At 40.6% G+C, this 26,335-nt stretch overlaps 1 protein-coding gene across 2 annotated transcripts in view; it reads right to left on the bottom strand.

Moving 5' to 3' along the window:
* Positions 1-26,335, bottom strand: part of RANBP3 (RAN binding protein 3) — a 126,290-nt gene that overhangs the window by 18,888 nt on the left and 81,067 nt on the right. For both annotated transcript variants that reach the window (XM_075283490.1, XM_075283496.1), the window contains exons 12-13: positions 25,576-25,697; positions 24,221-24,341 (exon numbers count right to left, since the gene is read on the bottom strand). In XM_075283490.1, the coding sequence (XP_075139591.1) occupies positions 24,221-24,341; positions 25,576-25,697 (243 nt within the window). The remainder of the gene's footprint in view (positions 1-24,220; positions 24,342-25,575; positions 25,698-26,335) is intronic.

The raw sequence follows: 26,335 nt of genomic DNA, 5'->3' as shown, positions 1-26,335 counted from the left end.
ATGTGAAGACAAAAAAAACAAAAATCGCCAAATTATTAGAATACAACTGGCGACGGCAGGAAGGGAATGTATAAGCTGTGTCAGTGTACATCAGGAGACACCCCAGATTTACAGCTTACAAGGGAAAGACACCAGAAGTGACCCCCAAAATGACCCCAGAATGACTCCCCCAATCATAGGGGCTCCTGGGACATCATAGGGAATTTGGTGTCCCTAATGTTCTCCGCACAGCTTACATATTTCCTCTTCGCCATCCGCTGTGCAGTCACGTCTGGGATACTAATACTCACTACACCCCCTGATAAATTCTTTGAGGGGTGCAGTTTTCAAAATGGGGTCACTCCTTTGGGGAATCCACTTTTCTGGTACCTTTACAGGCTCTACAAACATGACATGGCGGCCAAATATCAAACATTCAAATCTGTACTCCAAAAGCCGCATCGCGCTCCTTCCCTTCTGCGCCCTGCTGTGTGCCCAAACTGAAGTTTATTACACATGTATGACACTGGTGTACCCAGGATAACGCACGTAATGTCATATGTGGGTATAAACTGATATTAGGGCACAGCCGGACACAGAAGGGAAGAAGGGTTATTGGGTATTTGGAGCACAGACGGTTTGGTTTTTGGATGCCATGACACTTTTGCAGAGACCCTAAACTTGCCCCTACAAAATGGGGTTTACAGATACCTCCAGGTCTCTCCAAAAGCAACATGGCCCCCAGAAAGTACCTCTAAATCTGTACCCCAAAAACTAAAAAGCGCAGTGCTCCTTCCCTTCTGAGCCCTGCTGTGTTCCCAAGCAGCAGTTTACACCCACATATATAATTTTTTGCCCCTCGGGATGGCCCCTTAATGGTTTTAGGAGTGCAGGTCTCTGACAACACAAAGTGGTTGCAACGTATTGGGCACCGAAATGGCATATTTCTTTCAAAATTTAAATTTTCATTTTGGACATTCATTTTTGGGAAGCATTTTAGGCACAAAATGATAATACCCCTTGATTCATTCCTTGACAGGTGTAGTTTTTAAAATGGGGTTACATTTGAGGGGTTTCCATTGTATTGATACTTTAGGGACTCAGCAAATGCGACATGGCACCTGAAAACTATTCCAGCAACATCTGCCCTCCAAAATCCAAATAGCTCTCTTTCCATTCTGAGCCCCACCATGTACCCATACAGCAGATTATGGCCACATATGGGGTATTGCCGTGTTCAGGAGAAATTTTGTAACAAACTGTGGGGGGCTTTTAATTCTTCAACTACTTGCAAAATTAAAAATATGGTGCTAAATGGACGATTTATTGGAAAAAAAAAGTAATTTTTCATTTTTACGTCCCAATGTTAATAAAATCTGTGAAACAGCTGTGAGGCCAAAATGCTCACTCTACCCCTAGATAAATTCTATGAGGGATGTAGTTTCCAAAATGGGGTCACTTTTAGGGGGTTTCCACTATATTGATACTTTAGGGGCTCTGCAAATGCGACATGGGACTTGAAAAATATTCCAGCAAAATCTGTCCTTCAAAAGCCAAATAGCGCTCTTTCCGTTCTGAGCCCCACCATGTTCCCATACAGTAGATTATGACCACATATGGGGCATTTCTGTGTTCAGGAGGAATTGTGTAACAAACTTTAGGAAGCTTTTTCTCCTTTATCCTCTTGTGAAAATGAAACATTTGGGGCTAAATTGACAGTTTATTGGAAAAAAAAGTAATTTTTCATTTTCATGCCCCAATGTTAATAAAATCTGTGAAGCAGCTGTAGGGTCAAAATGCTCACTATACCCTTTCATATGTTCCGTGGGGGTGTAGTTTCCAAGATGGGGTCACTTTTAGGGGGTTTCCACTGTATTGGTACTCTAGGGGCTCTGCTAATGCGATATGGCACCTAAAAATGATTCCAGCAAAATCTGGCATCCAAAAGCCAAATAGCGCTCATTCCATTCCAAGCCCCTCCATGTTCCCATACAGCAGATTATGGCCACATATGGGGTATTGCCGTGTTCAGGAGAAATTGTTTAACAAATTGTGGAGGGCTTTTACTCCTTTATCCCCTTGTGAAAATGAAAACTTTGGGGATAAACTGACATTTTAGTAATTTTTCATTTACACATCCCAATGTTAGTAAAATCTGTGAAACAACTGTAGGGTCTAAATGCTCACTATACCCCTTGATGAATTCTGTGAGGGGTGTAGATTCTAAAATGGGGTCACTTTTGGGGGGGTTTCCATTGTTTTGGTACTCTAAGGACAATGCAAATGAGACATGGTGTCTGAAAATTATTCCAGCAAAATCTGCTGTTCACACACCCAGTGTCGCTACTTCCCTTCCATGCGCTGCCGTGTACCCGTGCACCGTGATTTCTGTGCATGGGAGAAATTGCATAACAAAATGTGAGATGCAATTTCTCCTTTAACCCTTTGTGAATGTGTTAATTTTAGGTCTAAATGAATGTATTAATGAAAAAAAATGAGATGTCTAAATATCACTTCCATATTATTTTTATTCTTATGAAAAGCTTAAAGGGTTAAACATCCCAAATGCTGTTTTGAATAATTTGAGGGGTGTAGTTTTGAAAATGGGGTATTTATGGGGGTTTCTATTATATAGGCCTTTATAATTCCTTACAGAATTGAAGGGGTCCCTAAAAAATTGGTTTGGGGAATTTTCTTGCAAATCTAGAAAATCACTGTTACACTTGTAAGCCTTGTAAAATAAAATTAAAAGACAAGCAAAAGATGATGCTGATATAAAGCAGAGATATGGGAGATCATATTTATTCATGTATTTGGGTGGTATGACTATCTGCCTGAAAAGCAGAGAATTTCACATTTTGAAATTTTTTTTTAATAAATACAAAAATATTGATTAATATCTACCACTAACATGAAGTATAATGTGTTATGAAAAAACAGTCTCAAAATCACTTGTGTAAGTTAAACCGTCTCAAAGTTATTGCCATTTAAAGTTACACATCAGTTTTGAAAAAAAAGGCCTGGTCTAACATACTTTTGGGCCCGGTCCTTAACCGGTTAATGTTTATCATTTGAGTATCATTTAATAAAAATTGTTATGTTATATTATATATATATATATATATATATATATATATATATATATATATATACAGTGGGGCAAAAAAGTATTTAGTCAGTCACCAATAGTGCTAGTTCCACCACTTAAAAAGATGAGAGGCGTCTGTAATTTACATCATAGGTAGACCTCAACTATGAGAGACAAAATGAGAAAACAAATCCAGAAAATCACATTGTCTGATTTTGTAAGAATTTATTTGCAAATTATGGTGGAAAATAAGAGAGGTCAGTAACAAAATTTCATCTCAATACTTTGTTATATATCCTTTGTTGGCAATGACAGAGGTCAAACGTTTTCTGTAAGTCTTCACAAGGTTGGCACACACTGTTGTTGGTATGTTGGCCCATTCCTCCATGCAGATCTCCTCTAGAGCAGTGATATTTTGGGGCTGTTGCTTGGCAACACGGACTTTCAACTCCCTCCAAAGGTTTTCCATAGGGTTGAGATCTGGAGACTGGCTAGGCCACTCCAGGATCTTGAAATGCTTCTTACAAAGCCACTCCTTCGTTGCCCTGGCGGTGTGCTTTGGATCATTGTCATGTTGAAAGACTCAGCCACGTTTCATCTTCAATGCCCTTGCTGATGGAAGGAGGTTTGCACTCAAAATCTCACGATACATGGCCCCATTCATTCTTTCATGTACCCAGATCAGTCGTCCTGGCCCCTCTGCAGAGAAACAGCCCCAAAGCATGATGTTTCCACCCCCATGCTTTACAGTAGGTATGGTGTTTGATGGATGCAACTCAGTATTCTTTTTCCTCCAAACACGAGAAGTTGTGTTTCTACCAAACAGTTCCAGTTTGATTTCATCAGACCATAGGACATTCTCCCAATACTCTTCTGGATCATCCAAATGCTCTCTAGCAAACTTCAGACGGGCCCGGACATGTACTGGCTTAAGCAGTGGGACACGTCTGGCACTGCAGGATCTGAGTCCCTGGCGGCGTAGTGTGTTACTGATGGTAGGCTGTGTTACATTGGTCCCAACTCTCTGCAGTTCATTCACTAGGTCCCCCCGTGTGGTTCTGGGATTTTTGCTCACCGATCTTGTGATCATTTTGACCCCACGGGGTGAGATTTTGCGTGGAGCCCCAGATCGAGGGAGATCATCAGTGGTCTTGTATGTCTTCCATTTTCTAATTATTGCTCCCACAGTTGATTTCTTCAATCCAAGCTGGTTGCCTATTGCAGATTCAGTCTTCCCAGCCTGGTGCAGGGCTACAATTTTGTTTCTGGTGTCCTTTGACAGCTCTTTGGTCTTCACCATAGTGGAGTTTGGAGTCTGACTGTTTGAGGGTGTGCACAGGTGTCTCTTTATACTGCTAACAAGTTTAAACAGGTGCCATTACTACAGGTAATGAGTGGAGGAAAGAGGAGACTCTTAAAGAAGAAGTTACAGGTCTGTGAGAGCCAGAAATCTTGATTGTTTGTAGGTGACCAAATACTTATTTTCCACCATATTTTGAAAAAAAATTCTTACAAAATCAGACAATGTGATTTTCTGGATTTGTTTTCTCATTTTGTCTCATAGTTGAGGTCTACCTATGATGTAAATTACAGACGCCTCATCTTTTTAAGTGGTGGAACTTGCACTATTGGTGACTGACTAAATACTTTTTTGCCCCACTGTCTTTTTTGACATAGTTAAGCTTTGTTCATTTTTGAAGCTATCGTTTATTTTTGTGCCTTGTGTTGCATGTATATTTGTGTAACATTGGGATGTGTAAATGTAAAATTACTAAATAGTCACATTATCACCAGCCTTTTAATTTTCAGAAGAGGTTAAAGGAGAAAAAGCTCCCCACAGTTTGTTAAACAATTTGTCCTGAACACGGCAATACCCCAAATGTGGTCAGAATATGCTGTATGGGTACATGGTGGGGCTAAGAATGGCAAGAGCGCTATTTTGCTTTTGGATGGCAGATTTTGCTGGAATAGTTTTCAGGTGCCATGTTGAATTTGCAGAACCCCTAGAGTACCAATACAGTGGAAATCCCCTTAAAGTGAACCCATTTTGGAAACTGCACCCCCCACAGAACATATCAAGGGGTATAGTGAGCATTTTCACCCTACAGCGGTTTCACATATTTTATTAACATTGGGACACGAAAATGAACAATTACTTTTTCCAATAAACCGTCAATTTAGCCCCAAATTTTTAAGTTTTCCTTAAGAGGATAAAGGAGAAAAAGCTCCCTAAAGTTCATTACACAATTCCTCCTGAACATAAAAATGTCCCAGGATTGTGCAACTCTATTCGCTGGAAATAAGCTGCCAAAACAGTCACAAGAGGCGTTCATAAACTTAATTGCAAAGGAAGGTAAAGACCCCAGTTTATGCAGGAGCTACCGCCCCATATCATTATTAAGCTTTTAAAAATCTGGGCAAAAATTTTGGCCCTAAGATTGCAACCCCTTATTCCAGAATTATTAAATGAAGAACAGTCTGGTTTTGTCAAATCAAGAGAAGGAAAGTATAACACTCACAAGCTCTTACATGCTCTTTATCTCGCAAAAAAAAAAAGAAAAATAAAGTCAATCACTGGTCCTTCTCGAAGTCGACGCCGGGAAGGCCTTTGCTAGAGTGGATTGGAGATATATGAAAGCAACTTTACAATGTTTTGGATACTTTTATTGAGGCTGTCTTTGTATTCAGAACCCATGGTCATCTAAAAATTAATGGAACACTATACCCATATTTTAACATAACTAATGGTACGCACCAAGGCTGCCCACTTTCCCCTTCACTTTTTATCTTGACTCTTAAAACCTTGCTACAAGCGGTTCGACAACATCCAAAGATTAGAGGCCTTTCAACTGGCACACACTCACTCCATGCCGATGACGTATTGTTTCTGCTGACAAATCCGGAAGAAGGACTTCCGATACTGACAGACTTAATGACTCATTAAGGCTCGCTATCTAATTATAAACTGAACTTGTCGAAATCAGAAGTATTAATTGTTTCCCTAAATAAAAAGACGAGAAAGAATCCAAATAACTTCCCCATTTGTATGGAAACAAAACTTTGTCAAATACCTCGGCATTAAGCTCACCAGCAGACTGGAAGACAGGAATTAGAAAGCACACTATCCTCTTATGACCTGCCTTTTTTGTCTTGGTTTGGACACAAATCTATTATAAACATACCTATATCTCTACGAAAGGCGTTCCTGAACTCATTAAAGGAGTTGACCACTTTCAGTCCAATACTAGGAGACAAATGTTATGGTTTGTATAATAAAAAGTTGTACAATTTTCCAATATACTTTCTGTATCAGTTCCTCACAGTTTTCTAGATCTCTGCTTGCGGTCATTCATTGTTACTTCTAGTGTGTATATATAATGCTGACCATGGTCATGTGATTTACGGTCCATGGTCATGTGATGAGCACACAGGTGCCGCTCGTTATAGTCACAGAACAGTAATCAGACAGCTGCCTGGTAATTAGCTGTGCACCTGTGTGCTGATCACATGACTATGGACCGTAAATCACATGACCATGGTCAGACTTTTATCTCCTAGAAGTAACAGGATGAATGACAAAGCAAAGATCTAGAAAACTGATGAATTGATACAGAAAGTGTATTGGAAAATTATATCACTTTTTATTGTACAAACAGTAACATTTGCTTATCAATATTGGTCTGAAGGTGGCCAACCCCTTTAAGGTCAATCCTATCCTATCCTACTAATATTATAAATGTGAAAGTTTGTGTGTTTGTTAGTCAATCACACAAAAACGTCTGAACGGATTTGAATGAAATTTGGCACATAGATAGATTGTAACCTTGATTAAAATATAGGCTACTTTTTATCTCGGTATATGACATGGCTTCATGGCTGTTACGAATTTATGTTCATCCTTTCCTACTATATAATAATAATAATAGATAAATAATATAATAAATATAAATAATTATAATAAAAATAAATAATAAATAAATATAAATATTAATTATTAATAGAGATGAGCAAGTACTGTTCGGATCAGCCGATCCGAACAGCACGCACGCATTGAAATGAATGGACGTAGCCGGCAAGCGGTTAAGCGGCCGTCGTCAAAGCGGAAGTACCAGGTGCTTCCATTCATTTTAATGCATGCGTGCTGTTCGGATCGCCTGATCCGAACAGACCTCGCTCATCTCTAATTATTAATTAAATTAACCCCTTCCCGACCCATGTGGTACTATTACCACATGGATGTCTAGTGCTTCACGACCGATGTGGTAATAGTACCACATGGATGTAAACAATCCCTGCAGCGCAGTGCGGGCGTTCTTGGAGCAGGTGTCTGACACCTAACAGCCTGCTCCATCCCCCTCCATCAGACATGAGTGCTGATTTTGGGTTTTAACCCGTTGATTGCCGTGATCAAACATGATCACGGCAAACAACGGGTTGCCCGATCTTGTAGGGATCCCCGGCACCCCCCGCTGCGAGATCGGGGGGTGCTGGTATCCCTACCATGTAGCCAGGGGTCTGATAAGTTACCCCTGGCAGTCCTGAGTCCCACTTACCTTTCTTATCCTGTGCGGGATCTCCTGAAGCTGTGCTGTCCCGTCCGCACGAGCCGAGAGCTTCACTTCCTGGTTACAGAGTGAGACGTGCAGGCTCTTACTGCAGCCTGTGACTCACTCTGTAACAGAGGAGTAGGTGATGCAATCTTCACTCATGCAAGTGTCCCATAGGGACACATGAAAAAGTTAAAAAAAAAAAAAAAGTGGGAAAAAAAAAAAAGTGTTTTGAAACAATTAATAAAGTTATCAAGCCCCAAAAACCCTTTTTTTCTATAGAAAATGAATTATATAAAAAAAAAACTAAAAATTAATAAAAACAATACATATTTGGTATCGCCGTGTCCGTAACAATCTGTACAATAAAACTGAAACAATATTTAATGTACACGGTGAATGACGGAAAAAAAAACGGAAAAAACCCGCCGGAAGTAGTGATTTTTCGCCATCTCACCTTACAGAATGTGCTATAAAAAGTGATCAAAAAGTCAAATGCACCTCACAACAGTACCAATAAAAAGCACACATTGTCCCGCAAAAAATAAGCCCCCAACCAACACTGTCAACCAAAAAATAAAAATGTTACGCCTCTCAGAAGATGGCGATGCAAAAAACATTGATTGTCTCCAAATGTGTTTTTGTTCTGCAGAATTAGTTACGCATAAAAAAATAATATAAATGAGGTATCGCCGTAACCGTACCGACCCACAGAATAAAGATAATATGTTACTTATACTGTACGCTGCATGGCGAAAAATTTACAAGGTAAAACGCAATACCGGAATTGATTTTTTTTATTTAAATCCAGCAAAAAAAAGAGTTAATAAAATGTATTCAGTAAGTTGTAGGCACCCAAAAATGGTGTCATTACAAAATACATCTCATCCCGCAAACAACAAGCCCTTATATGGCTGTGTCACCAGAAAAGTAAAGAAAATATAGCATCTAGTAATGCAAGAATAAAAACCCGCAAAAATCGCCAAATCATTAGAATACAACTGGCGGCGTCAGGAAGGGAATATATAAGCTGTGCGAGCGAATATCAGGGGACACCCCAGATTTAGAGCTTACGAGGGAAAATATACCAGAAGTGACCCCAAAGTGACCCCCAGAGTGACTCCCCCAATTATAAGAGCTACTGGGACATAGTAGGAAATTCGGTGTTTGCAATGTCCTCCGCACCGCTTATATATTCACTCTTCGCCATCCGCTGTGCAGTCACGTCTGGGATACTAATACTCACTACACCCCCTGATAAATTCTTTGAGGGGTGCAGTTTTCAAACTGGGGTCACACCTTTGGGGAATCCACTTTTCTGGTACCTTACAGGCTCTACAAACATGACATGGCGTCCAGATACCAAACATCTGACTCTGTACTCCAAAAGCCACATAGCGCTCCTTCCCTTCTGCGCCCTGCTGTGTGCCCAAACTGCATTTTATGCCACATATATGACACATGTATGATACTGGTGTACCCCGGATAATGCACGTAATGTCATATGTGGGTATAAATTGATATTAGGGCACAGCCAGACACAGAAGGGAAGAAGGGTTATTGGGTTTTTGTAGCACAGACTTAGACGGTTTGGGTTTTTTTTTTTGGATGCCATGACACTTTTGCAGAGACCCTAAAATTGCCCTTACAGAATGGGGTCACTTCTTGGGGAATTCCAGTTCACTGGCACCTCCAGGGCTCTGCAAAAACATCATGGCACCCAGAAAGTCCCTCTAAATCTGTACCCCAAAAGCTAAAAAGCGCAGTGCTCCTTCCCTTCTGAGCCCTGCTGTGTGCCCAAGCAGCAGTTTATACCTACATATATAATTTTTTGCCCCTCAGGATGGCCCACTTAATAGTTTTAGGAGTGCAGGTCTCTGACAACACGAAGTGGGTGCAACGTATTGGATACCAAAATGGCAGATTTCTTTAAAAATTAAAATTTTCATTTTGTACATTAATTTTTGGGAAGCATTATTAGGCTCAAAATGATAATACCCCTTTATTCATTCCTTGACAGGTGTAGTTTCTAAAATGGGGTCACTTTTGAGGGGTTTCCATTGTATTGGTACTTTAGGGGCTCTGCAAATGCGACATGGCACCAGAAAACTGCCCTCAAAAGCCAAATAGCCCTCTTTCCATTCTGAGCCCCGCCATGTTCCCATACAGCAGATTATGGCCACATATGGGGTATTGCCGTGTTCAGGAGACATTGTGTGACAAACTGGGGGGCTTTTAATTCTCTAACTACTTGTAAAAATTAAAAATATGGCGCTAAATGGACGATTTATTGGAAAGAAGTAATTTTTCATTTTCACATCTCAATGGTAAAAAAAAATCTGTGAAACACCTGTAGGGTCCAAGTGCTCACTAAAACCCTTGATAAATTCCTTGAGGGGTCTAGTTTTCAAAATGGGGTCATTTGGGGAGGGGGGTTTCCACTGTTCTAGCACTTCAGGGGCTCTCCAAATGCAACATGGTGCCTGAAACAGATTTCAGCTAAATTTGCCCTCTAAAATCCCAATAGCGATCCTTCAGCTCTGGACCTTACAGTGTGCCCATACATCACTTTACATCCACATAAGGGGCATTTCTGTAGTTGGGAGAAAATGCTTGACAATTTTTGGGGTGCATTTTCTCTTTTAACCCCTTGTGGAAATGCAAAATTTGGGGTTAAAGCAACATTTTATAGCAAAAAATGTCACTTTTCCTTTTGTTGGGCCAATTCTGTTACACTCCTGTAGGGTCAAAGTGCTCACTATACCCCTTAGTAAATACTTTGAGGGGTATAGTTTCCAAAATGGGGTCACATTTGGGGGTTTCCACTGTTTTGGCACCTTGGGAGCTCTGCAAACGGGACATGGTGCCTGAAAAGTATTGTAGCAAAATCTGGCCTACGAAATCCAATTAGCGCTCCATCCGCTCTGAGAGCGACTGTGTGCCCGTACATTAGGGTACCAGCACATATTGGGTATTGTCGTGTTCGGGAGAAATTTTGTAACAAAATGTGGGGTGCAATTTTTCCTTTAACCCCTTGTGAAGATGAAAAATTTGGGGCTACAGTGACATTTTATTATAAAAAAAAAAGTAATTTTTCATTTTCACATCTCAATGGTAAAAAAATCTGTGAAACACCTGTAGGGTCCAAGGGCTCACTATACCCCTTGATAAATTCCTTGAGGGGTCTAGTTTCCAAAATGGGGTGACATTTTGGGGGTTTCCACTGTTTTGGCACCTTGGGGGCTTTGCAAACGGGACATGGCGCCTGAAAAGTATTGTAGCAAAATCTGGCCTACAAAATCCAATTAGCGCTCCATCCGTTCTGAGAGCGATCGTGTGCCCGTACATTAGGGTACCAGCACATATGGGGTATTATCGTGTTCGGGAGAAATTGTGTAACAAAATGTGGGGTGCAGTTTCTCCTTTAACCCTTAGTAAATGTGTAAATTCTAGGGCTAAATGAATATATTAGTGACAGAAATTGAAAAATGTAAATTTGACCTCCATTTTGTTGTAATTGTTGTGAAATGCTGAAAGGGTTAAGAAACTTTCTAACTGCTGTTTTGGATTCTTTCAAGAGTGCAGTTTTTAGAATGGAGTGATTTTCGGGGGGTTTTATTAGAGAGGCCTTTCAAGTACCCTTCAGAACTGAACTGGTCCCTTGAAAAATGTGTTTTGGAAATTTTCTTGAAAATTTGGAAAATTACGGCTTGACTTGTAAGCCTTATAATATCTGAAAAAAATGAAAGGGTGATTAAAATTTGATTGCTACATAAATCAGAGACATGGTTAATTATATTTATGAAGAAATTTGGGTAGTATGGATTTCTATTTGAAAGGCTTGCAATTTCAAAGTTTGAAAACTGCATTTTTTTTCAAAATTTTCACCAAATTTCCTATTTTTTCATAATGAAAGACAACATATTGACAAAAATTTACTACTGACATGAAGTACAATGTGTTACGAAAAAACAATCTCAGAATCACTTGTGTAAGTTAAAGCGTCTCAAAGTTATTGCCATTTAAAGTGACACATGTCAGTTTTGAAAAAAGAGGCCTGGTCCTCAAGTCACTTTTGAGCTGTGTCTCTATAGGGTTAAATATAACATTATAAATGTGAAAAGTTTGGATGTTTGTTATTCAAATCACGCAAAAACAGCTAAACGGATTTTAATGAATACGCCCTTTCCTTACCAGAGATACACTAAAGACACTTATTGTCTCTCTGATTCATTCTCGCCTTGACTACTTTAACTCCTTACTAATCGGTCTTCCCCTCACTAAACTCTCCCCTCTACAATCTATTCTGAATGCAGCGGCCAGGCTCATCTATCAGGCTAGACGCTACAGCGATGCCTCTGGTCTGTGCCAGTCACTACACTGGCTGCCTATTCATTATAGAATAAAATATAAAGTTATTACTCTCATCCACAAGGCTCTCCATAAAGCCGCACCTCCCTACATTTCTTCCCTCATCTCTGTCTACCTCCCAACCCGTGTTCTCCGCTCACTCAATGATCTAACACTTACATCCTCTATTATCAGAACCTCCCACGCTCGTATACAAGACTTCTCCCGAGCTGCACCACTTCTCTGGAATGCTCTACCCCGGACAATAAGATTAACTCCCAACTTCTACAGTTTCAAACGCAAACTAAAGACGCATCTTTTCAGACTAGCCTATCACAATTCCTAATGCACAAAATTGTCTGAACACTGTATAAGCAATGCCGCCCCTGCTACCTCTTGTGTCACCCCCTCTACCTCATAGATTGTAAGCTCTTTTGAGCAGGGCCCTCAGTCCCATTGTGTGAATTGACGTTCTTTGTTATGTATGTCTGTCTGTATCTGAACCCTATAAATTGTACAGTGCTGCGGAATATGTTGGTGCTATATAAATAAAATGTATTATTATTATTAATGAAATTTGGCACATAGTTTGTAACTTTGATTAAAACATAGGCTACTTTTTATGCAGGTAAATGAAATGCCTTCACGACTGTTATGAGTTTATGTTCACAAACTATAAAACACTGCTCTCATCTCAGCTTCTGAGAAAGCCAGGGCTGTTATCTCTCCGTTTAAACACACTAACCCTCAGTGGTCTGTGTATACACATTCGCATATTATCTGATCTGCTCCAGGCTGACACACTGGATGGGAAAACACCTTAAATCAAATTGGCAGTTTGCTAATATTAAACATGCCAGGAAAAAGAAAATCTAATTTGTTGCAAAATTCTAAAACGACAGCTTTTAACCCCTTAGCGACCTTTGACGTACTATTACCTCATGGGCGCTAGGTACTTGGCGCACCATGAGTTAATAGTACGTCAAAGCAATTCCGCCCACTCACTAGCTGAGCAGGCGGAATCAGAACCGGGTGAGAGCTGTTACCAACAGCTCTCACACTTTTCCATAACGTTCGGTCGGTGCTTTCACCGATCAAAGGTTTTAACCCCTTGATTGCCGTGATCAAACATGATCACGGCAAACAAGCGGTTCCTGTTATGCTATGTGAGCTATGCTATGTGAGCATGCTGTGTGTCACACAGCATAATACAGGATTAGTGATTAAATCATCACTGAACTAAGTGTCCCATAGGGACACATGTAAAAGTTTAAAAAAAAAAGTGGAAAAAAAATTAAAATAAAGTGTTTGAAAACAATTAATAAGGTGATAAAGCCCCAAAAATCCCTTTTTTCTATAGAAAATGAAATATATAATAATATATATAATAATATAAGAAAACCAAACTAATAAGTAATAAAAACAATACATATTTGGTATTGTCGCGTCCGTAACAACCTGTACAACAAAACTCAAATTATATTTAATGTATACAGCAGAAAAAAAAACCCCGGAAAACCCCGCCAGAAGTAGTGATTTTTCGCCATCTCACCTTACAAAATGTGCTATAAAAAGTGATCAAAAAGTCATCAGGCAGCAGTTTACACCCTCATATATAATTTTTTGCCCCTCGGGATGGCTCACTTAATAGTTTTAGGAGTGCAGGTCTCTGACAACACAAAGTGGGTGCAACCTATTGGGCACTGAAATGGAACATTTCTTTAAAAATTTAAATTTTTTTTATTTTTGGGAAGCGTTTTTAGTCTCAAAATCATAATACCCCTTGATCCATTCCTTGACGGGTGTAGTTTCTAAAATGGGGTCACCTTTGAGCGGTTTCGATTGTATTGATACTTTAGGGCCTCAACAAATGCAACATGACACCTCAAAAATATTCCAGCAAAATATGCCCACCGAAAGCCAAATAGCGCTCTTCTCATTTTGAGCCCCACCATGTACCCATACAGCAGATTATGACCACATGTAGGGTGTGCCGTGTTCAGGAGAAATTGTGTAACAAACTGTGGGGGATTTTAATTCTTTTAACTACCGTATTTTGCGGACTATAAGGCGCACTGGACTATAAGGCGCATTACCCATGAGCGCCTTATAGTCCTGTCTAGGTTCATATATAAGGCGCACCGGACTATAAGGCGCAGCGCTGTCCGGTGCGCCTTATATGTGATTGAAAGCGGCGGCATGCAGACTTTGCCGGCGGCCGCTTAACCCCCCGCGTGCCAGCTGCTTCTATTCACTTCAATGGAACGCTTCCATTGAAATGAATGGAAGCGCTTGGCACGCGAGGCGTTAAGCGGCGGCCGCCGGCAAAGTCTGCGTGCCGCTTCCATACATTGCAATTGGAGCGTGCTATTCGAATAGTATTCGCTTAAGTTACAATTGAAGTTAGAGATGAGCGAATACTATTCGAATAGCACGCTCCCATTGCAATGTATGGAAGCAGCATGCAGACTTTGCTGCTTCCATCCATATATAAGGCGCACCGGACTATAAGGCGCACTTTCGATTTCTGAGGAAACCGTGCATGTGCGCCTTATAGTCCGGAAAATACGGTACTTGCAAAAATTTTAAATATGGTGCTAAATGGACGATTTATTGGGGGAAAAAAAGTAATTTTTCATTTTTACATCCCAATGTTAATAAAATCTGTGAAACAGCTGTGAGGTCAAAATGCTCACTCTACCCCTAGAAAAATTCTATGAGGGGCGTAGTTTCCTAAATGGGGTCACTTTTAGGGGCTTTCCGCTGTTCGCATTTGAGGCTTGAAAAAGCGCTCAGAGGAGCGCGAAACAGCTGTTGCCTACTTTTTTGCCTTATATGCTGTCTGTCCCTCCCAGAAGGTTGCTTTTTATTGTATTTGTTTTCCCGAATAAAGGAGTGCCCTTCCTATCGATTATTTCTACAAAATGCTGTTTGGATGTTGAGCACCCCCGGTACTTCTAAAAATTAGTCATTTTCTCGTGGATCTGCAATTTCAAGTATTTCATAAATATGTTCATAAACAAATAGAACCAGCAGTGCCATCCCATACTTCTCCTCCATACGTTTTTCCGCTGTATTGGTTCTCTAGGAGCTCTGCAAATGCGATATGGCCCCTGAAAAATATTCCAGCAAAATCTGCCCTTCAAAAGCCAAATAGCGCTCTTTCCATTCTGAGCCCCGCCATGTTCCCATACAGCAGATTATGACCACATATGGGGTTTTTCCGTGTTTAAGAGAAATTGTTTAACAAACTGTGGGGGACTTTTTCTACTTTAACCCCTTGTGAAACTGAAAACTTTGGGGATAAAGTGACATTTTAGTCATTTTTACATTCCAATGTTCGTAAAATCTGTGAAACAGTCGTAGGGTCAAAATGCTCACTATACCCCTTGATGAATTCTGCGAGGGGTGTAGTTTATAAAATGGGATCAATTTTGGGGGGTTTCCATTGTTTTGGTACGCTAAGGGCTGTGCAAATGAGGCATGGCGCATTAAAGCTATTCCAGAAAAATCTGCTGTTCAAAAGCCAAGTGTCGCTCCTTCCCTTTCGTGCACTGCCGTGTGCCCAAAACTCAGTTTACACCCACGTGTGGGGTATTTCTGTGCAAGGGACAAATTGCACAACAAACTGTCAGATGCATTTTCTACTTTAACCCTTTGTGAATGTGATAATTTTAGGGCTAAATTAAGGCATTAGTGAAAAAAAAGGTCTAAATTTCACCTCCATATTATTTTTATGAAAAGCGTAAAGGGTTAACAAACATCCCAAAAGCTGTTTTAATTATTTGAGGTGTACAGTTTTGAAAACGAGGTGATTTGGGGGTGTTTCTATTATATAGGCCTTTACAATTCCTTTCAGAACTGAAGTGGTCCCTAAAAAATTAGTTTGGGGAATTTTCTTGTAAATCTGGAAAATCGCTGTTACACTTTAAAGCCTTGTGATGTCCAAAATAAATTAAAGGACAATCAAAAGATAATGCCAATATAAAGCAGAGATATGGGAGATAATATTTATTCATGTATTTGGGTGGTATAACTATCTGCCTGAAAAGAGAAGAGAATTTCACATTTTGAAAATAGGAAATTTGATGGAAATTTGGAAAAAAAATGCAATTTTTTTAAATAAATAAATACAAAAATATTGATTAGGGTTTACCACTAACATGAAGTATAATGTGTTACGAGAAAATCTCAAAATCACTTGTGTAACTTAAACCGTCTCAAAGTTATTGCCATATAAAGTGACTGTCAGATTTGAAAAAAGAGGCCTGGTCCTTAACACACTTTTGGGATGTCTCTCTAAGGGGTTAAGGTAGCCAGAAGTCACAGAGCTCTCCTCAAGCGGAGCTGACGAGGATCATCGGCGCCAACAACACGCTCATTATATGGAGTCCCAGCGAGCTGCTGAGATGCCGGAACACTCACGGGCACAGCTCGAGGAATGAGTTCAGCAGCAGGCCAGCTTGACAGCTACCAAAACGTCGCACCAGGCGGATCATCAACACCAGTAACACACTCAATATGACGTTCCAGCGAGGTGCTGAGATGCCGGAACAATCACGGGTACAGTGCAAGAAACAAGTTCAGCAGCAGGCTTGAGAGCTCTTACTAAAAGGCCCTTGTGAGGTTTGGCACAGTCTCAGGAGTCAACTAGCACCATCCCCCTCAAGAACCAACCCCGCAGAATTACGCCCCCATCTCCTGTCTAAAAACGTAAGAAGTCAGGATGATTTCTGGTCTCAGTTCGCAGGTAGAAGACTAGATGCACTCTTCAGAGATGGCAAACCCCTCTTGTTTGAGCTTCTCCAACAGATGCTCCCAAACGTCAGACTGTCCTCCCTTCATTATGAACACTACAAATGGTGTGCCTCCTCCGTTTCTGAAATTGTAGTTCTGAAGAGGCCTCTGACACAATTTGAAAAAATGATCCTCTGAAATATCCCATTAATGAGAAAGCTCTCAATTTGTAAGAAAGCGATAAGCACCACCACCTCAGTGTATAAACAGTCTATAAACAGTGTCCTTAAAAAGTCTAATGGTTTTTCTACATGCTTTAAAATGCAAGAAGTGCACTATAAAACTCTTACCAGATGGTACAGAACACAGTCTTGGTTATATGCCCACAACTTAGCTGAATCAGACAAATGTTGGCAATGCCTTGATCTAAGAGGAACCCAAGCACACATATGGTGGGAATGTGACAAAATTGCCCCCCTTTGGAAGCAAGTGCAAGAAATTGTTAGAGACATTACTTCCTCTAAAACTCCCTAAATGATGTGATTACACATCTGATAGAGGCAGCTAAAGCCATCATCCTGTGCTATTGGCTCTAGATGGATACTCCTCCCATATCACATTGGATTGACAAAGTTCAGCAAATCTCTAGATTTGAGGAGCTATTGAACTGGTCAAGGGGCACACATGTCAACTATCTCAAAATATGGGCTCCGTGGCTAAGATACCATGGCACAACTCTTACCACAATTTATTTAATTCAATTAAATAAAGACACCCCCTCACCCGCAGATGGGAGATATTTTTGCCCCATATTGATAATATTATATCTCTTCATATCTCAAGAGCTAGCTCTACCCCACAACTTCAGCCCCCCACCTTCACTCTTTTTCTTTTAACTATTCTTCCCCTTTACCTTCTCACTCTAGTGTATCTAGCAAGTAATCTGACATATACATTTGTTTACACCTGGATATAAAGAATATACAAAACATTACTACCAATCGCTTGATTTCTGCTGAAGACTTTGTAACACATACGACTAATTACTTTCTGCTACTCAAATGTTCTTGTTACGGGTTCACTTATCTTCTTGAATGTACAAGTTCAACAGTTCTAAATATTAATAATCTCAATTACTGGGTGTTGCTCACCCTTATTCAGTCTGTTTGATACCTGTTTTGAGAGGTTACCCATTTCATTTCAATTTGCGTGTTGCATTACTCCTGTATTTGCAAAAGATGTAAAATCCAAATAAAATAAGATTTACAAAAAAAAAAGTTTAAATTTTTAAAGAAATATGCCATTTCAGTGCCCAATTTGCTGCACCCACTTTGGGGCATCAGAAACATGAACTCCTAAAACTATTAAGTGGGCCATTTTGGGTACAAAAAAGTGGTATATGTGGGCATAAATTGCTGCATAGGCACATAAGCAGGGCTCATGAGGGAAGGAGCACTTTTCTTTTTTGCTTTTAGAGTACAGCTTTAGAGGTACTTTCTGGACACCATGTTTTTGCACAGCCCTGGAAGTGCCAGTAAATTGGAATTCCTCAAGAAATAACCCCATTTCATAGTGGCAATTTTAGGGTTTCTGCAAATATGACAAAACGTCCAAAAACCAAGAATCTAAGGGTTAGTTCACACGTTGGGGGGTCCGTGCGGGTTTTGACACAGAGAGAGCCGCGGCAAGCCGCGTCTCTCTCTGGTCAAAACCCGCCTGCCGCGACCATCGCGGTCTTCCCCTCCTACGTCAGCTCAAATGAATGAACAGACACAGGAGAGTGCTGCCGCTAGGCAGAAGCCGCGGCCCAGCGCGCTGCGGTTTCCGCCTGAAGATAGGACATGTCGCTTCTTTTCTCCGCTAGCAGCAGCCCGCCGCTAGCGGAAAAAAGAAGCCCGGCGATCTGCATAGACCACCATTGTAAAGGGGCGGATTTTGAAGCGAAATCCGCTGTCAAAATCCGCCCCTTTGCCCACGTGTGAACTAGCCCTTAATATGCGCTCCAAAAGCCACATAGTGCTCCTTCACATCTGCACCCTATTGTGTGCCCAAACTGCAGTTTATGACCACATATACCGTGTTTCCCTGAAAATAGGACGTACCCCGAAAGTAAGTCATGGCAGACATTTTGCTACCTTGCCTAATATAAGGCGCTCCCCTGAAAGTAAGACGTAGTGAATAGAAATGAATGGAAGTAGCCGGCAAGCGGGGGGTTAATCGGCGTGCCGGGCGCTTCCATTCATTTCTATGAGAGCGTGTGTGGGCACCGACCGGAGGCATTAGCGCTGGATGAACGACTCCCGGGTGGCCGCCATAGTTAAACACCCGGCATCCTGCCGGGTGTTTAACCATGCCGGCCACCCGGGAGGCCGCCTGGTGTCTGCAGACATCCAGCGCTAATGCCTCCGGTCGGTGCCCACACCGACCGTGGGCATTAACCCTTCTGGTCTCGGTGATCGCCGGCATCTGGACCGGCTGGGGAGCCTTGTAAAGGCTCCCCGGCCGGTCTGCAGTGCTCTATGCAGCCCGCAAAAGAAATTACGTTTTTTTTGCAATGCAATGCAATTGCAAAGGTCTGATCACTAATGCATTGCATTGCATTAGTGATCAGACCTTTGCAAATTGTCATTTCTTTTGAAGGCAGGTTGCCTGTCTAATGTATTACAGGGGGTTAATAAATGCAAAAAAAGAAGAAAAAAAATTTATATATATATAAAAAAAAAAAAAATGGCCTGGGCGCATGCGCAGTAGCATGCTGCTTCTACTACGGCTACTGCGCATGCGCCCAGGCCATTTTTTTTTTTTTTTAGCAATGTCAGTTCACGAGCGCCGGAGGAAGACGGGACCCGAGGACATCGCAGGAAGAGGAGGCGTGGATGAAGGAAGACGGCGGACCCTGAATGCCCGCCCACAGTGCACGATGGGTAAATAGATCACATTCTTTTTTAAGGTATTATTTTAAAACTGGGGGGTAGTTTAATATAACTTTATCAGTGCCTGAATAGCCTTTTTAAAGGCTATTCACGCATATGTGGGGCTCTATTAGCATGATTTTGCTGATAGAGCCCCTTTAAAGCACTGTAGGAAGATGTATACAACACGCCAGTAATTAATAAAATATAATACTTTGACTTCATTTATGAATAAAAGGAAAAGATCTTCAATCATAAATCCAAGATACAAGAAAATGACAGAGGAGCTTACGCGGGAAATCATCTCCAGTCCCTTACTCATACCCTATGGTAAGGGCTATGAGTAAGGGAATGGAGATGTTGTCCCACAAGGCGTCAGACACCGTGTGGATAAACAAACCAGCCCAAGTGCTCGGCCAATAGATGTCAATTCTCTTCTAAATAAACCAGCCCACCTCCCCACGTGCCGGCCAGCCGAATTACACACAGAGATTGATTGGCTGCATTCATCAGCAAATCAGAAATTATATAGGCGGACACACCTCTGAGTAAACCCAACAGCACTGGCTAGAAGAGAATAGCTCTTCTACACCTAGATAATCAGAAGCACTGGCTTGGAAAGAATAGCTCTTCTACACATAGATAATCAGAAGCACTGGCTTGGAGAATAGCTGTACTACACATAGATAATCAGGAGCACTGGATTGCAGAATAGCTCTTCTACACAGATAATCATGAGCACTGGCTTGGAGCATAGTGCTTCTACACAGAGAATCAGGAGCAATAGCTTGGAAAGAATAGCTCTTCTACACATAGATAATCAGGAGCATTGGCTTGGAGAATAGCTCTTCTACATATAAATAGGCAAGAACACTGGCTTGGAAAGAATAGCTCTTCTACACAGAGAATAAGAAGCATTGGCTTGGAAAGAATAGCTGTTCTACACATAGATAATCAGGAGCACTGGCTTGGAGAATATCTCTTCTACACATAGATAATCAGGAGCACTGGCTTGGAGAATAGCTCTTCTACACAGATAATCAGAAGCACTGGATTGGAAAGAATATCTCTTCTACACATACATAATCAGGAGTACTGGCTTGGAGAATAGCTGTTCTACACATAGATAATCAGGAGCACTGGCTTGGAGAATATCTCTTCTACACATAGATAATCAGGAGCACTGGCTTGGAGAATAGCTCTTCTACACAGATAATCAGAAGCACTGGATTGGAAAGAATATCTCTTCTACACATACATAATCAGGAGTACTGGCTTGGAGAATAGCTCTTCTACACATAGATAATCAGAAGCACTGATGGCCATTCTGTGCATTTGCCACATTTATACGTCCCTTTAAGGACCTCCCTAGATAACCAACTGTCCCTAGAGACCGGGGGTAAACAATTATGCACTAGGCGATCCCTAAGGTTCCTTCCTCGTCTGAAGGCAATACTTGGTTATTTCCCGATCGCCTTCTCAATTTCAGTGTCGTCAGTTTGCGAACTGCTTTACCATGGGAGTGTTATACCTCCTGAGCTGCCCTTGCCCACTTAAATATGTGGGGACAACCCGTAGGCAGCTCAGGAGGCGAATACGAGATCACGTTTGTGATATTGAGAATCAGAGGGACACTCCCGTGGCTAGACATTTCATGACCTTTCATGGGGGGGAAACGAGTGGCCTAAGATTCCAAGTGATTGAAGTGATCAGACCTCCACACGGGGGGGGGGGGGGGGGGGGGGGGAGAGAGATTGGGATTCTATGATCCTTCAGAAGGAATGCCAATGGATCTTTAGGCTGGATACTATGGCCCCCAAGGGATTAAACGAGATGCTGGACTTTACCTGCTTCTTAGGTTAGGGTCCTAGATGAATTTGTTTGGGGACCTTTGTCCTTTATTATTGTATCTCATTCTGTTTATATTAGGAGATTTGGTCAACTTACTCCCAGTTATTGCACAGCTTTGGCTGTTAGCATTTTCAATAGTGTTGAACTCAATCTGCCATGATGACAATGCGTTTTAATTTTTTTTCCCTATACTTGTATCTTTTCCCCATAGAATATATCTGTTCTCCCTTCTATATACAGTATATTTTTCCTTCACACACTCGGGGTACTGCAATATACTTACCTGGAACACACTTATCTGGTCTTCTACTAACTTCAGAATAGTGAATCTACTATTTGTGCATCTGTATTGTACAGACCAATATATTTATGGATCAATGTGGTACTGCATTTGTTTAAGCATGGTTATTACGTATTTATTGATAGTTCTACATCCACTAATGTCTGTGCTGTATTCTAGATGCTCCAATATGGTTACATTTGTGCCGAGTGTAGTTATATATGTGCCAATGCACGTAGTACTCCTTTTGTTGTCCCGTTGTATTGATATCTTAAACGGAGCAGTGGCATACGTGCCGATGCGTGGTATCTATGTGTAGAAGAGCTATTCTTTCCAAGCCAGTGCTCCTGATTATCTATGTATAGAAGAGCTATTTTCTTCTAGCCAGTGCTGTTGGGTTTACTGAGAGGAATGTCCGCCTATATCATTTCTGATTTGCTGATGAATGCAGCCAATCAACATCCCTGTGTGTAATTCAGCTGGCCGGCACGCAGGGAGGTGGGCTGGTTTATTTAGAAGACAACTGACATCTATTGGCCTAGCACTTGGGCTGGTTTATTTATCCACATAGTGTCTGGCATCTATTGGCTCACAATATCTGATTACCTTGGGACCGCTATCTATTGGCTGCGGTCGGCTGGTACAGGGAAATAGCTTGTTCTGGAAGACGGAGACACTATAATCAGCTAGTGTGGGTGTGTGTTGAAAGGAGGAATTATATTGGCTCTGAACGTGAGTGGGAGGTGTAGTTTTATTTCTTAATTCCTGGTGAGATACCCCTTACAGTGAATATCTCAAAATTATTACCACATAAAGTGACATGTCAGATTTCAAAAATGAGGCCTGGTCATGAAGGTACTTTTAGGCTCGGACTTGAAGTTAAAAAATAGTCTTAAAGAAAGAAAAAAAAAAAAAAAAACTGTTGCTCACAGGAACCAACTAGTACATCTTTATTCTATTATCACCATACTACCATATTTTTAGGAAATGAAACTAAATGAGATCCAAAATTATTTGTCACTATATTCTGAAATTGTTTATTTTACCATCAATATAGCTGTGTGATAGGGGTTTTTTTTTGTGCTGGATGAATTAGAGCTTTCATAGGTGTTATTTTAAGATTCAGGCAACTTTTTGATCACTTTGTATTTTATTCTTTTGATAGCAGGATAAACAAAAATTAAGATTTAGATTTTTTTGATGCCATCTGCCGTGTAGCTGAAATACCGTATATACTCGAGTATAAGCCGACCCAAATATAAACCGAGGCCCCTAATTTTACCACAAAAAAACTAGGAAGACTTATTGACTCGAGGAAGCCGGGGGGGGGTCCACCATTGCAGATAAAAAGTCTGGTCATGTGCACTGCAGCTTAGTAACTCCATATACCTCATAGTAATAGCAGTTAACCCCATAATGTCCCTCACATTAACCCCCTGAGTGCCTTACATAAGAGTTACTGATATGTGGGACATATGGAAGTAATAATTAGGTATCTTCATAATTAAGGAACTTCATTAGTACTCTCATGTATCTCACATATTAGTAACCCTTGTATGGGGCACACAGGGGTTAATATAAGGGACATGATGAGGTTAACTATTATTAATGTGAGGCACTCGGAGTTACTTAAACTAAATTAATAACCCCCAATGTCTGACATTAATAGGCAGAGTAACTAAAGGAAGGTACCTGTGTGTTTCACTTTACTGTAGCTTCCTCTCCTCCATACAACAGACATCTTCCATAAGACACAATGAATCCTGGCCACTCATCTGCAGGGTAGATGCTAAAGCCTAGTGTGCTAAAGGACCTCTGATGACGTCATGACCATGTGATCGGAGCTACTAGGATTTAGACTCAACCTTATCTGCAGATGTTACATACCAGTGGCTGCAGGACCTTTGATGACATCACAGTCACGTGACCTCATGAAAAGCCAATCACAAAAGCCAGGTCCTTCCAGTTTTCTGTGCTCCGTGGACCCTGACTCGTCTATAAGCCGAGGAGAGCTTTTTCAGCATAAAAAATGTGCTGAAAAAGTCGGCTTATACTCGAGTATATACGGTAGTGCAATGGTAACACAGGTCAGGTAATTACATACGTGTAAGTTTTCATTTATTTCAAAAATATGGAAAAACATACTAAATGAGAAACAGTATGATTTTTTTCTACATTTTTTAAACAATGTTTACTTTTTTTTTTTTTTTTTTTCTTTTCTAGTCTGCGCTAGGGACTTTGCTCAATAGTACAAAACATTATAATATATTCTGCAGGTCTTAGAAGAAAAACGATGACATCACCCACTGGGGCCAATATTAGGCCTGCAATTGCCATAACAACCCATTGCCACGCTACAATCACAACACTTGTTGGAGGGGAGGAAGAAAATGACCCGGAGACTATAAACAGTGAGGATCGGTGTTGCCTATCTTTCGAACTCTGCAACTGAACATGCTTCTCAGGAATAACTCACCAAGTCTAGACTGCAATGTTCCTTCTTCTGTAGAGGCCATGTCATTGAGTCGTAGAAGACCTCTTCCTCTCTCTACCCAGGATTGAGACATTTTATCAAACACAAACAGCTTGCACTGTATCTAAGAATAAAAAGATAAACAAAAAAAAAAAAAGTTTTCTTTCAATTACTCTACAGTTGTTTAATTTTATATATTATCTTTTAATCTATTAAAAGATTACTAAATATAGAAAATTCACAAAATAAATAAATAAAACCAGACTGTCACCAGAACAGTCCAAATGAATTAAAATCATAGTCAGGGGTCACTTTTTTGCTTCCAATCAGTGCGTCTGTTGTCGAGATATTTTTTCCCCCTGATATGCTAATGGGTCTTTTGGTTTGGTGCAATAAAGGCATCCCTGCTGCTGTCATTACATCCAGGAGCTACCTTCCTGTTATGACTAACACGGCCCAGCATTATGCATATAAATCATAAAACAGAAGGCGGGCACTAGAAAGGACAGCTCTTTGGTGCATTGAGGGTTTCATAACTATATTCCTCATCACAATTTCCAGGTAAAAGATTGATGACCTATCCTTATGATAGGTTAGCAATCAAAAAATGGTGGGGACTTTGTGTGGGGAGCACCCCAAATGATAAAAGTCACTGTAGTGAAATTACAACAAATATGGAGACAGACACAAATGACAACCTTGTGGTGCTTACATGGTCTACTAGAAATTCTAGGAAAGGAAAACGCAAATAAACTCTCCTTGATGAAAATAAGGAAAAAACTATTGCCACCTTTGAAAGGTAATTCCTTATATCAATGCCTGGAGACATAGCAACTAGCCAAACTAGTACCTTACTTAGCACTTATGAGGGCAAGGAAAATGTTTGTCTTTGTACCTTATGAGGGCAATAACCCTCAAACAGCCATCCTGCGACAGGTTTCTCTTCCTTTTGCAACTGATGTTCTAGTTTGGCTTTAATCCCAGACAATGTCTCTAAGTTTCATGGACAATCAGGCACTGAATTATAGTGAGCAACCTTCCAAAAGTTGCTCTAAAGTGAGGTTTTTTTTTTTTTTTCTTTCCCCCATCAAGAGAAGCTTATTTGCATATTCTTGTGTGACATTACTGCAGCTCAGCTCCCATTCACTACATTTTTTGTTTTTCACATTGCATATGCACAGAGATCTATTGTTTGAAATGTAAATAATTGCTAGTAATGAAAAATTACAAAAATTACAAGTCAAAGCACTAGCAGCTCCCGCACTGAGTGCAAGTGTCCTGTATTTGGAACACTATTTTGCTGAACACTTGATCTAGAATAAGACAAATTTTCTAAACAACATATGATATTTCCTTACTTGTAGCACATTGCTCTCCGCCTCTTCTCCAGTGATAACCTCTACTTTCTCCAGTAGACATCGTTTTGCTGTGGCTTTTGTGTAAGCAGCTGCAGATTCTGCTAGCGATTCTGATATGTTAGCTGTAATTTCCAGACAATAGTTATTACAGGGAACCGGTCATCTCAAAATGACATTGTTTGAACTATGCTTTTAGCTAGAACATACTTTCAAATCTTTCGAAAATTTGTTTTGTCATTTTTCAATTTATGATTTACACAAAATGTAATATTGTAGTTTTCACTATGGTCACTAGAGAATTTACAATAGACAAACTCAGACCAAGAACACACAGAGAGAAAAAGGCTAAGGCTGAGGTCACACAGTGAAAAGCTGAGCTTTTTGTTGCAGATTTTGCTGCAGTTTTTAAAATCCAGGAGACAATTTAGCAGTAGGGAGAAGTAACTGGTTCCTGGATATTTCCATTACTTTCCAAGCCATTCTTAAATTTGGAGGAGGGAAATAAATAAATAAGCTTTTCAACAATTTGTTTCATCAGCTTAAAATGAAAAGTTAAGAAGACAGAGACACTAAAAATTCCTCAAAATAGAAGTAGTCATAAGAGGGGGTGTGCTCAGAACAGCCCATTGCTGTTTAGACCAGTGATGACTGTTTTCATGATGCCTGACAAATAAAAGCTCAGACACGGACAGTGTGCCATCTTCTCAGCCTACTCTTGATGAATTCTTGGATTGGTTTGGAGCATGCCCCTATTGATGGC

Source organism: Leptodactylus fuscus, chromosome 1 (assembly GCF_031893055.1).
Source record: "Leptodactylus fuscus isolate aLepFus1 chromosome 1, aLepFus1.hap2, whole genome shotgun sequence".
Classification (NCBI taxonomy): Eukaryota; Metazoa; Chordata; class Amphibia; order Anura; family Leptodactylidae; genus Leptodactylus; species Leptodactylus fuscus.
The sequence above is the reverse complement of the archived record's forward strand: the minus strand, read 5'-3'. Positions and strand labels throughout refer to the sequence as shown.